A 14,128-nucleotide genomic window follows, 5' to 3' on the forward strand; every position below is an offset into this window, starting at 1 on the left:
ATGACCTTTATCTCTTACAAACCCCTCAAATACTTTACCTACTATAGATGTTAGACTTACTGACCTGTAGTTTCCAGGATTCACTCTTTGACCCCTTCTTGAATATTGGTACCACATTAGCTATGCGCCAGTCCTGTGGAACATCTGTGGAATCTTTAAATATTAGGAATAACGGTCTGTCCAACACAGTATTTAATTCTTGCAAAACTCTAGGATGGATACCTTCTGGGCCCGGTGACTTATGGATTTTAATGTTTTTAAGGCGTCTCCCCACTTCTTGTTGTGTTAGGCAGGTGAGATTTATGGGAGGATTTATATTATCCCTAGTCATGTCGTCTGTTATGGGATTCTCCTCTGTGAATAAAGTAGAGAAGAATGTATTTAGTAGATTGGCCTTTTCCTCTTCCCCCTCCACCATTACACCCAGATTATTTTTGAGGGGAACAACATTTTCGGTTTTAAGTCTTTTGTTGTTTATATAGGTGAAGAACATTTTGGGATTCGTTTTACTTTCTGTGGCTATCCTTCTTTCTGTTGCTATTCCAGATACATACTGGAAGACTAGAAATTTTTAAATAAAAGTTAATTACAATTTTTTTTGTGGACAACCCCTTTAACACAGTGAGGCCCCAGATACAGTACTGACTAATAGGATGTCCCAGCGATAAGCATGATGGGTGATCCCAGACACATGGTTGGTTGGTAATTTGCATGTAATGCGGGAGCAGGAAACTCCTGTAGTCCTGTAGTGATGCCGTCAGGTCCCTGTCCTGTAGTGATGCCAACAGGTCCCCGTGCTGTATTGATGCCGTCAGGTCCCTGTGCTGTATTGATGCCGTCAGGCCTCCTTGCTGTATTGATGCAGTCAGGTCCCCGTGCTGCAGCGATGCCGTCAGGTTCCCGTGCTGCAGCCATGCCGTCAGGTCACCGTGCTGCATTGATGCGGTCAGGTCCCCGTGCTGCATTGATGCCGTCAGGTCCCCGTGCTGCATTGATGCAGTCAGGTCCCCGTGCTGTATTGATGCAGTCAGGTCCCCGTGCTGTATTGATGCAGTCAGGTCCCCTTGCTGTATTGATGCCGTCAGGTCCCCGTGCTGTATTGATGCCGTCAGGTCCCCGTGCTGTATTGATGCCGTCAGGTCCCCGTGCTGTATTGATGCCGTCAGGTCCCCTTGCTGTATTGATGCCGTCAGGTCCCCGTGCTGTATTGATGCAGTCAGGTCCCCGTGCTGTATTGATGCAGTCAGGTCCCCGTGCTGTATTGATGCCGTCAGGTCCCCGTGCTGTATTGATGCCGTCAGGTCCCCGTGCTGTATTGATGCAGTCAGGTCCCCGTGCTGTATTGATGCAGTCAGGTCCCCGTGCTGTATTGATGCAGTCAGGTCCCCGTGCTGTAGAGGTGCCGTCGGGTCCCTGTCACTGTTTGCAGTGATATCTGTTACTACATGTTCTTCTGCTAAATGGAAGCTGAATTACAGGGGATAGTTATAGATTCCAGCATTGTGCACCTCAGATATTAGACACAGGAACATGAGCCACCGGTGACAACCGCTCTGCAAACACCTTTCGGTTGAGCAAAGACTTTGTATAGACAGTGCGCTTAAGGACAAATCTTCAAAGTGCAATCAGCCGGCCGGGGGGCAGAGGAGATGTGGAAATAACATCAATTGGCAAAACGCCCTTAAAACACAGACAACAAATTGCCCTTAGAGGGAAGATTCATTGAAGATCAGTTTGTAGTCTGGAGATCACACAGCTGTGCAGATCCTGCAGTCACCTGGGAAAGAAGTCATTCACAAATCATTGTAACGGATTTACAGTGCCGGTGGGTGCGGACTTTCTTCTTACACTTCTACCAGCTGCCAATAATGGAAGCGCCTATAGCTGTGCTGGATGTGTCACCTCCTGCAACTGTCATTTGCAGCACATGTCAACAGTTACTGATCGCAGTGGATTTCACTGCTGAGACCCTGTGTGATCCTGAGATACAGCCAGGAAGAGTATGCAGCAGCTGTCACTCAAATCTGTCTCATTCCCTTCATTAGAGTCTATGGAGTGAACAAACTGGATGTTCTGGGAGTAAAGTGAACTGCTGTGCACCCCCGTCGCTCTGGATTGGGAAGAGTCTCAGGAATGAGACCTGGTGTGATCAGCTTTTTGTGTTAGGACTTGTCAAAAGTGACATATTTTAAAGTCACATTTTAAAGAAGCACTCCTGGATTTTTTTTTTTGTTTTTGCCCATATAATGCACACTGATCATCACTATTCCTGCAGTGCCATCTGTTTTCTTACAGCTCTGCTGCATCTATACGTATCATTACTGTATCTCAGTCATGTGACTTCTGATCAGCCACCATCCTGACTTTCTTATTCCAAACTGCCTTCTATCCCTTTCATATCTGCTATCAATGATAGTACACCCACAAGGACTTTCTCCTTTACTTCTCTGGCCAATCAAAATCTAGCAAACAAACTCTTTCTGGGTTTAATTTACACATAGTATATTACAATAGATGGCATGTATGTGGAGAAGAGGTTGTTGATGCACTGGCTCAGCAAGATGCTCTGTGAGCAGTAAAGGAAAGAAACAGCAGCAACAAGAAGGCCCTATTCCACCGGGCGATTATCGCTCAGATTATCGTTAAATCATTCGAATCTAAACGATAATCGTTCGGTTGAAATGCAGTTAACGATTAACGACCGAACGAGAAATTGTTGATCGCTTTATTCCACCGGACGATTATTGTTTGCATAATCGTTAACGATTATCAATCTCAAACGACCGCTATTGTGAAAGACCTGAAAACTTTCACTCATTTCCATGGAACGATAATCGTTACTTATGATCGTATTTGCGATAGTTTTTCTTTGCTATTTCTTCGCTATTGCGTTCGGATCTACTGCGAACGACCGAACGACGTCTTATTCAATGCGAACGATTTGCGAATGAGCAACGATAAAAATAGGTCCAGGTCTTATAAAGCGATCAGCGATTTCTCGTTCGGTCGTTAATCGTTAACTGCATTTCAACTGAACGATTATCGTTTAGATCCGAGCAATTTAACGATAATCTGAACGATAATCGTCTGGTGGAATAGGGCCCTAAGATCTGGACCTATTTTTATCGTTGCTCATTTGCAAATCGTTCGCATTGAATAAGACATTGTTTGGTCGTTCGCAATAGATACAAACGCAATAGCGAATAAATAGCAAAGAAAAAACTATCGCAATTACGATCATAAGTAACGATTATCGTTCCATGGAAATGAGTGAACGTTTTCAGGTCTTTCGCAATAGCAGATACTTTGTAATGTATGTTATGTCTGTGAATCGCCCCGTTCCCCGTGTCCCACCACCCCCACCCGTGTACCCGGAAGTGTTGGTGCATTATACATTACCTGATCCGTGTCGAGGGCCGTCCGCCATCTTGTGCCAAACGTCATCTTCGGACGGCCGGCCGAATCCCTGCCGCCCGTCCCCCCTCTGCCGCGTCACAACTGTGCTCAGCCGCGATTGGCTGAGCACAGTTATGCTCAGCCAATCGCGGCTGAGCATCGGATGACGCTGCAGAGGGCGGCCGGAATTCGGCACAGTCGGAGCTGTTCGCCAGCCGCCCGAAGAAGACGTCACTCGCTGAAGATCGGAGACGGGTGTCGGCACGTGACAGGTGAGTATAGCGCACCACACTTCCAGGTACACGGGTGGGGGTGGTGGGACACGGGGAAGGGGGCCATTCACAGACATAACAAAGTTGTATAACTTTGTAATGTGTGTTAGTCTGTGAATAATTCTTTACCGCCGCACTACCCCTTTAAGCTCTGTGGGTGTTCAGACATGAGAGAGGTGCCTTGATTTACCTATGAAGAACAGTATAGATCATATTCAGCTGGCAGACTAGAACATGGATTGTATGTAAACAGCCTAAGCTTTCTTGGGCTCTCTTACCCACACAAAGCACATAGCAAGCCCCACCCCCACTTCCTGTAATTTGTCCTGATCTAGCTGTTACTAGAGACAGAATTCCCCTTACAACAGGTAGTGGACACTAGACTACCAAAAAATGAGACATCTAGTGGCTAAGACTTTAGAGCTGTTTTTCTGGAGGCGAAAATGTTTGAAACAATAGGGAATGACTATTAGCAAGGGAACTTCCCCATTACTTATATACAGCTAATTGGCTAGAAATCATTCAGGTTAATGCCTAAGGGTTTTACCAATTCCAGTGCAGAAGCCCCATATAGGTCTATAGGTTCTCTCCCCTTGCTGCTGATGACCCAATTCTCCAGCACTTTGACTTGATATGCAGTTCCAGATTAAGGTTATGCCATTGCTTTGCCTATAAACTGTGATGGGACACTGCCAGGGAGGAGGGTCAAGTCCCTATTGCTCGAGGAATCAGAACTGGTAAAGAAGTGCCATCCGAAAGACATTTTACTATAGTCTCCACCTTCTGGTACAACCAGATGCCAAGTTTATGTCACACCATTGTCACCTGGAAAGACAATAGCAGCTTGTCTGCTTGGAGAACCTTCAATATCTTCTTTAATATTCCTCAGACAGCAGAGATCAAAGCTTCTTCCCCACAGAAAACCACAACAACAATCCTGAAACATCGAATGAAATGAGATATTGAGGAAGACCCTGCTACAAATGTAGAATTGTAATTCTTATTATTCCCTAGGTTAGCGAGAAATAGAGAATAAAAAAAAAGCTGATAAAGCTGCAGGATCTGACTACACAGAGTTTGTGTGTAGTCTGTTACCATGGAGACATATGAGTCCGAATAGAAATGTGGACACAAAACTGTAGGGGATTAATTTGGACCGTTTGCAAAGTTTCCTAATTTCTTATGTAGGATGCTTTGAAGCCTTAAAAAAATGGTGACAGATCATGTAAGATCATAACTGCACCCGCCCTATAATTCTTCTTCTCATTGGCTGCAGAATCATGGGCTTGTCACCACTGCATTGCTTCCTCCTTCTGTGCAGGAGTCCTAGCCTGAGCTGCTGCATACACAAAACAGTCAGTAACCAGGGTATAGGATACCCCTACTGCTCAAATACTCTGTGCTGCTGGGGACCCTACTGATTACATTGTCCAACTTTCCCTCATAAGCACCCTTCATCTCCTGAAATACTTTGTGCTGCTGGAAACCTTGGCCCTTACACAAGGCAAATGTTCATCTTTCACCTCCCAAAAGATCTGCAGACTCTGCTCTTGAAATACTCTGTGCTGCTGTGGAGCCTGCTCCCTCCAGCTTTTACACAGGCTCCCTCCATTATGCTACTCTTGATCATTGACCTCCTGCGAGTTGAGGACACTGTGAGAAATACTCTGTGCTGCTGTGCACCATTCTTTTCCACTACAACTCTTAGCCTTGACATAATAGTTATATCATCATCATTATAGATATCACCACACTCTTCTCCTGAAGTACTCTGTGCTGCTGGGAGCCCAGGCCTCCCTCTATGTAAGTTCCTGATTCTACCGATTCCTGAAATACTCTGTGCTGCTGATAGAAGGTCTGGTAGCAGCGATCACTGATAGAAGTCACACAGTGTGATTGCACTAGGATCAGGCACGTCATTGTCTGGTGCTTTAAGTCCTCAGGTATGAAATGGTTAAAAGGCGACCCGCTCCAGCGACAGCTAATAATAAACTGCGGTTTAACCCTAATAAAACCCTGGGTGACCTCTGCATTGTGGTGCCCCCGTCCGCTACATCCAAGCCCCTCAGTGCCAGTCGTGCTGTCTCCAGCTGAGGAGGAGGGGGGTACGCTAATGAAAGATGGGGACACTGGGTCCCGCCAGGAGCTAGACGCACATTCTGGAGGCCTTGTTCATTCACTGCCCTTGTTATCCCCATTCTAAAAATACTCCGGGGTCTATCAAAGACGCCTTTACACCCGCCTGGCTCCCCCAAAACCACTCCATAAAAAAAAGTGACAAATTAGCCGGGTGGGGCAGGGAGGGGGCCGCGGCCATGTACAGGAGCACGCAGCAGTCACCGCGTGCAACCCCAGGCGAACCCTCCACACTGCCAACAATAACATCCTAACCAGGGGTTAACAGGCCGGCCCCTCAGGGGTTAACAAGTCAGCGCTCGAGGAATCGGAGACACAGACGCGATCCTGTATATATGTATAGAGAAAACGACATCACAGGGGCGACGCTGAGGAGATGGGAGAAGGGAGGATAGTAATATAATAAGAACATACCCAGCAGCAGCGCCGTACAACGGCGACGAGAGAGGTGATAGATAGATAGATAGATAGATAGATAGATAGATAGATAGATAGATAGATAGATAGATAGGAGATAGATAGATAGATAGATAGATAGGAGATAGATAGATAGGAGATAGATAGATAGATAGATAGATAGATAGATAGATAGATAGATAGATAGGAGATAGATAGATAGATAGATAGATAGATAGGAGATAGATAGATAGATAGATAGATAGATAGATAATAGATAGATAGATAGATAGATAGATAGATAGGAGATAGATAGATAGATAGATAGATAGATAGATAGATAGATAGGAGATAGATAGATAGATAGATAGATAGATAGATAGATAGATAGATAGGAGATAGATAGATAGGAGATAGATAGATAGATAGATAGATAGATAAATAGATAGATAGATAGGAGATAGATGATAGATAGATAGATAGATAGATAGATAGATAGATAGATAGATAATAGATAGATAGGAGATAGATAGATAGATAGATAGATAGATAGGAGATAGATAGATAGATAGATAGATAGATAGATAGATAGGAGATAGATAGATAGATAGGAGATAGATAGATAGGAGATAGATAGATAGATAGATAGATAGATAGATAGATAGATAGATAGATGATAGATAGATAGATAGATAGATAGATAGATAGATAGATAGATAGATAGGAGATAGATAGATAGGAGATAGATAGATAGATAGATAGATAGATAAATAGATAGATAGATAGGAGATAGATGATAGATAGATAGATAGATAGATAGATAGATAGATAGATAGATAGATAGATAATAGATAGATAGGAGATAGATAGATAGATAGATAGATAGATAGGAGATAGATAGATAGATAGATAGATAGATAGATAGATAGGAGATAGATAGATAGATAGGAGATAGATAGATAGGAGATAGATAGATAGATAGATAGATAGATAGATAGATAGATAGATGATAGATAGATAGATAGATAGATAGATAGATAGATAGATAGATAGATAGATAGATAGGAGATAGATAGATAGGATGATAGTCAGGGGATAGGTATTACATATAACCCCCATCCTGTATAATCACAGCCATCCCCTGATGGTGATTACAGTTACGCCTTCTGACTATTAAGTAAACTGTAAACTCGCAAACTATACGGCCACAAAGCTTAATAATTGGAGGACATATCAAGAAGCTGTAACACGGTGTGTGGTCAGGGCAGTCCATGCTATTACAGGTTGGTAACATCTCATTTTTGGGGTTGGCTACAGGTTCCCTTTAAAATGTCTGAACCAAGTTTAATGCAATCCCCTCCCCGCGCCGCTAACACAGATAATCCCTCCAGATATCTTCCTCCTGTGATGCTTCAGGTGAGGGGAGATTACATGGAGATCTTCATCCATTTCTCTGCTCCTAAGCGCTGATCCCCGCACAGTGCACGGCATTACATGATAATATTCTATCCACCCGTAGTCACCACAAGGGGGCGCTTCAGAGCTTAATCATGAAGCTAGCTGTATAGATCAGTGTTACTTGCGGCTCATCTGCTGTTGCAAAACTACAATTCCCAGCATGTCATGTCTGCCATCCTGCACTATGGGATGTTGGGAATAGTGGACCTCGGAAATATATTGTATTTCTTTCCATTACGGTGAGACCTTAAAAATTTTTTATTAAAGTATTGTATTGTCCCCCAAAAGTTATACAAATTACCAACATACACTCTACTGCCACCTTTGTCCATGTCAGGAACTGTCCAGAACAGGAGAGGTTTTCTATGGGGATTTGCCGCTGCTCTGGACAGTTCCTGACATGGACAGAGGTGGCAGCAGAGAGCACTGTGTCAGACTGGAGAGAATATACCACTTCCTGCAGGACACACAGCAGCTGATAAGTATGGGAAGATTTGTATTATATTTCTATTTAAAAATCTGAAATCTATATAACTTTCTGAAACCAGTTAATTTGAAAGAAAAAGTTTTTCACTGGAGTTCCCCATTATGTAATGTTGAACGCAGAGATCACAGATCATCAGCTTTTTCTTTTTTCGAAGGGAACGGTTTTCACACCATTTGCCTTAGAGGGGTGTTCCATTACCTAAACTTCTGTTAGGGGATGGGAAATACAAAAGAAAGCACATCATTCACATTAGCAGAATTACTTTCTTTTTAAGTTTTGCCCCTTCCTTCCTCCATACCGCTCACAGCTCGTTGTCTAGGTTCCTGACCACCACCCTCAGCTATGAGAGGGGTGGCCGGGACCTCAGGGAGCTCTAAGTCTACATTTACTCATGTTCAGAGTCTCCTACTGAGGTCACACAGGGCTTGGATTGTCTCTGGAGACATGTATAACCTCAGTGGGAGACACAGCTTATTCAGCCCCCCCGCCTGCTCTGGACCAGGCAGTGAGCGGGGATGCAGCAGTGCTGATCTAAATCATTGGCAGGTGGAAATAACCCTTTAGGCTGGGTTCACACTACGTATATTTCAGTCAGTATTCTGGTCCTCATATTGCAACCAAAACCAGGAGTGGATTAAAAACACAGAAAGGATTTGTCCACACAATGTTGAAATTGAGTGGATGGCCGCCATATAACGGTAAATAACGGCCATTATTTCAATTCAACGGGTGTTGTTTTAAAATAACAGCAAATATTTGCCATTAAATGACGGCCATCCACTCAATTTCAACACTGTGTGAACAGAGCCTTTCTGTGTTTTTAATCCACTCCGGGTTTTGGTTGCAATATGAGGACCATAATACTGACTGAAATATACGTAGTGTGAACCCAGCCTTAAAGTGTATGTATTACTTCTCATATGGCGCCTAGATCCCTGTGGCGCTGTCCATTTTTCAGACTGCTGCCAACTGATTTCCGGGTTTTGCGCCAGTTTCTTTATCTGCATTTACGCCCGCTCTATGCACTGGAGATGGGCCCAGTGCCCCCAGTTCACTAATAGCCCTCCCCTGGGTGATGGGCCGCCTTCAGAATAAAGTGTGGCTGCGTCACAGAGGGTAGGGGATACTGGTGGACTTGGGGCGCTGACTGCAGATGGCAGAAACCAGGCGGTGGTTTGAAAAAATGGACTGCACCACCCTGAGCTATGCGCCAGTGCCAACCAGGTGATAAAGAGAAAAAGTAGCACTATTCTGCTGGTGGGGTCACTGTGTATATACATTACTGATCCTGAGTTACATCCTGTATTATACTCCAGAGCTGCACTCACTATTCTGCTGGTGGGGTCACTGTGTACATACATTACTGATCCTGAGTTACATCCTGTATTATACCCCAGAGCTGCACTCACTATTCTGCTGGTGGGGTCACTGTGTACATACATTACTGATCCTGAGTTACATCCTGTATTATACCCCAGAGCTGCACTCACTATTCTGCTGGTGGGGTCACTGTGTACATACATTACTGATCCTGAGTTACATCCTGTATTATACCCCAGAGCTGCACTCACTATTCTGCTGGTTGGGTCACTGTGTACATTACTGATCCTGAGTTACATCCTGTATTATACTCCAGAGCTGCACTCACTATTCTGCTGGTGAGGTCACTGTGTACATACATTACATTACTGATCCTGAGTTACATCCTGTATTATGCTCCAGAGCTGCACTCACTATTCTGCTGGTGGGGTCACTGTGTACATACATTATATTACTGATCCTGTACTGATACTGAGTTACATCCTGTATTATACTCCAGAGCTGCACTCACTATTCTGCTGGTGGGGTCACTGGTATAATTGGAATTATAATGGTTGCAGTCTAGCAATGGAGAGAAGCTTCCTATTAGGATTGCCCATGGGTCCAGATCCGTGTTTTTCAATCTGTGGTTCTCCAGCAAAACTACAACTCCCATGATGCCCTGACAGATGACAGCGGGAGCAGTTGTAGCTTTGTTGGAGGCCACTGATCTAGTATGTGAATAGTCACTGTAGCTTTATTACAGCCTCACAACTTGCAGACTATTGCTGCAGATCATCCCATGCTGCTCTGTGCAAATGAAAAAAACAAAACAGTTCTGTAAGAAAACCTGTTTATTATAAGTCATGTATAAAATGTAAATCTGCAGACAGCGGGATGTACCATGAGAATGTGCAGGGGAGTCCCAGCTGCTGCATCCTGACTCACACTCATCCAGGAACCTTACAAGGTGGGTGCCATCTGCATCTTCACCACTAGGGGGCCACAGCTTATCAGATGGAAACCTGTGGTCTGTAGTGAATGAATGACAGGAGCTGGAGGATGCAGGGGACACTGCTTCTGCCCTGTGTAGTGTGGCGCCCCCCTCCTGCACAGTCCCTCATGTGAACAGTCCCTTGGCTTTCCTTTTCTTGGCCTTGGATACTACAATGGCGGGGCGCTGGGTGAGGGAGAGGACGTCATCCGGAGGCCCCTGTAAGAGAAGGTTTATACCCGGTGTTATATACACCCAGATACGGGATCAATGCTCCCGTCCAATCACAGGACGGAAATATAGGAAAAGTCCTGGAGCTTTCTAATAGTTCCCGATCTTTCCCAACATCTCTGCTTGCTGTTCCTGAATAAGAGCTGAGAACCAGCACTGACCTGATGCTTCTCACAGCTGAGTGTTTGTCACAGTTGCATCCAGTCTAAACAACACTCATCCCTCTCCAGACTGACACATTGTAGCAGAACTGTCTGGAGTGGATGCAATTGCAGCAAACCCTCAGCTGTGAGATATATGCATGAAACCTTACAGAACCTGCCTCCTAAAGTCCAGGTCCCTGGATATGTGCAAATGCTATAAAGGAACCTGAGGCCTGAGCTACAGTTCACCTGGAATGGGGTGCTGCATTACAAGATTGGGGGTCCCTTGCCCCCCTGAGGTAATAGTTGGACATGGGCACTGCCTTTCCATGTAACCAAGCCCCATCTTATGGTGGTCTCCAGCCATCCCGTCCCTATAAAGCCCCATCTTATGGTGGTCTCCAGCCATCCCGTACCTATAAAGCCCCATCTTATGGTGGTCTCCAGCCATCCCGTACCTATAAAGCCCCATCTTATGGTGGTCTCCAGCCATCCCGTACCTATAAAGCCCCATCTTATGGTGGTCTCCAGCCATCCCGTACCTATAAAGCCCCATCTTATGGTGGTCTCCAGCCATCCTGTACCTATAAAGCCCCATCTTATGGTGGTCTCCAGCCATCCCGTACCTATAAAGCCCCATTTTATGGTGGTCTCTTTCCATCCCGTACCTATAAAGCCCCATCTTATGGTGGTCTCCAGCCATCCCGTCCCTATAAAGCCCCATCTTATGGTGGTCTCCAGCCATCCCGTACCTATAAAGCCCCATCTTATGATGGTCTCCAGCCATCCCGTCCCTATAAAGCCCCATCTTATGGTGGTCTCCAGCCATCCCGTACCTATAAAGCCCCATCTTCTGATGGTCTCCAGCCATCCCGTACCTATAAAGCCCCATCTTATGGTGGTCTCCAGCCTGTATGTGGAGCTTGCAGACGTTCACCCCTTGTCGGTGTCTTAGCTCCTGAGCACAGTGACCTGACTGGTCCCATGCTGTGAGCTCAGGAGGTCACAAGACAGTAGCGGGCATCAGATCAAAGGATCTCCTGGGTCACTGTGTCCCGCTGATCAGCAGAGCAAAAACCTCACAGCTTCTCCCCCATCTCTGCATCCACCTGCCCTGAGACTTTACAGACGTGCACAGCAACAATAGTCACACTGATGACATCACACAGTGACATCATAAGTGGAAGACATGGTCAATATCCTAACTATATTGTAATGCAGTAGGGATAGGTGAGGATGTAATGTGCAGGGAGACAGCAAGAACTGTGCTGTTAGCTCTCAGGCCATATGACTTGTATATACTGGTGCACTCCCTGTATAATGCATCCTCTGCTAATAGCTCCCAGGTGGCAGGGCTGGTTATATACTGGTGTATACCCTGTATATTGATGTTCTGCTGTTAGCTCTCAGGCAGAAGGAATCACCATATACTGGCATACACCGTGTATATTGATGCTCTGCTGTTATCTCTCAGGAGGCAGGATCTGTATATACTGGTGCACACCCTGTATAATGCATGCTCTGCAGTTAGCTCTCAGGAGGCAGGACTTGTATATACTGGTGCACACCCTGTATACTGCATGCTCTGCTGTTAGCTCTCAGGCAGCAGGACTTGTGTATACTGGTGCACTCCCTGTATAATGCATGCTCTGCTGTTATCTCTCAGGCGGCAGGGCTGGTTATATGTTCATGCACACACCCTGTATAATGCATCCTCTGCTGTTATCTCTCAGGCAGCAGGACTTGTATATACTGGTGCACACCCTGTATAATGCATGCTCTGCTGTTAGCTCTCAGGCAGCAGGACTTGTATATACTGGTGCACACCCTGTATAATGCATGCTCTGCAGTTAGCTCTCAGGCAGCAGGACTGGTTATATACTGGTGCACTCCCTGTATAATGCATGCTCTGCAGTTAGCTCTCAGGAGGCAGGACTTGTATATACTGGTGCACACCCTGTATAATGCATGCTCTGCAGTTAGCTCTCAGGAGGCAGGACTTGTATATACTGGTGCACACCCTGTATAATGCATGCTCTGCAGTTAGCTCTCAGGCGGCAGGACTTGTATATACTGGTGCACACCCTGTATAATGCATGCTCTGCAGTTAGCTCTCAGGCAGCAGGACTTGTATATACTGGTGCACACCCTGTATAATGCATGCTCTGCAGTTAGCTCTCAGGCAGCAGGACTTGTATATACTGGTGCACACCCTGTATAATGCATGCTCTGCAGTTAGCTCTCAGGTGTCAGGACTTGTATATACTGGTGCACACCCTGTATAATGCATGCTCTGCAGTTAGCTCTCAGGTGTCAGGACTTGTATATACTGGTGCACACCCTGTATAATGCATGCTCTGCAGTTAGCTCCCAGGCAGCAGGACTTGTATATACTGGTGCACACCCTGTATACTGCATGCTCTGCAGTTAGCTCTCAGGTGTCAGGACTTGTATATACTGGTGCACACCCTGTATACTGCATGCTCTGCAGTTAGCTCTCAGGCAGCAGGACTGGTTATATGTTGATGCACACTCCCTGTATGATGTATGCTCTGCTGCAGTGCATGGTGGGAGTTGTAGTGCTGGCACAGTAGACTGATGATGATGTAATCTGCCGCCTTGTGTCTGGGTGATCTCACCTGGGAGGGTTTTTGTGTCTGTCCATGGTCCAAGTCTTGCTGAGTCGTTGAAGGGTCCGCCATGGGAAAACCGCTACTTTCAAGTGCTGGCGGTGGTTGGGGGTCTCCATCACCTGCACATAATAACAGTGTATATGATCTGTGTATATTATCACTATAGGGGGAGACACTGGTATCTTCCCATCCTCAGCTAACATACAATGAACACCATGAAATGAGGTTTCTAGTCGTGGGCAGCTTTGGGGTCTGGTCTGGGGTCTGTCTGTAAACAAAGGGTACTTTGGGGTATGTATACGGGTGTTTGTGAGGAGGGGTGTCTGTGTATTCGGGGGGGTGTATACAGGGGGGTTTTGGTCTGGTACTTGTATCTAGGTGGAGTCTGGTTTAGTGTCTGTTCAAATGCCCGGGGGAGATTTGGGATCTATATATAGAAACATGGGGTGTCTCTGTATGGGGGTGTAGACTGTGCTGTGTGTATAGGGGGTCTGGGCTGTGTATACAGGGCTGGGGTCTGTATATACAGGGTCTTGCCCTGACACTGTATATAGGGACAATCTGGGGTCTATACCTATATTCAGCTGGTGTGGTGTATGGTCTTTGGGGGGGTCAAGGGGGGGGCATCTGTACTATTTGCGGTTTAAATGCTGCCCGTTTGGGGGAGGTCCTATTTAAGTGGG

The 14,128-nt window shown here is 45.6% G+C and overlaps 1 protein-coding gene and 1 long non-coding RNA gene across 2 annotated transcripts in view; one reads left to right on the forward strand and one right to left on the reverse strand.

Moving 5' to 3' along the window:
* The window catches only part of LOC138800674 (uncharacterized), a 185,935-nt gene that overhangs the window by 145,383 nt on the left and 26,424 nt on the right, over positions 1-14,128 (forward strand). The window lies entirely within an intron of this gene.
* Positions 10,281-14,128, reverse strand: part of NHEJ1 (non-homologous end joining factor 1) — a 73,701-nt gene continuing 69,853 nt past the window's right edge. Inside the window, exons 6-7 of the mRNA XM_069982520.1 lie at positions 13,452-13,564; positions 10,281-10,657 (exon numbers count right to left, since the gene is read on the reverse strand). Coding sequence (XP_069838621.1) covers positions 10,565-10,657; positions 13,452-13,564 — 206 coding nt within the window. The 3' untranslated portion in view covers positions 10,281-10,564. The remainder of the gene's footprint in view (positions 10,658-13,451; positions 13,565-14,128) is intronic.

The sequence above is a fragment of the Dendropsophus ebraccatus genome, chromosome 9, assembly GCF_027789765.1.
Source record: "Dendropsophus ebraccatus isolate aDenEbr1 chromosome 9, aDenEbr1.pat, whole genome shotgun sequence".
Classification (NCBI taxonomy): Eukaryota; Metazoa; Chordata; class Amphibia; order Anura; family Hylidae; genus Dendropsophus; species Dendropsophus ebraccatus.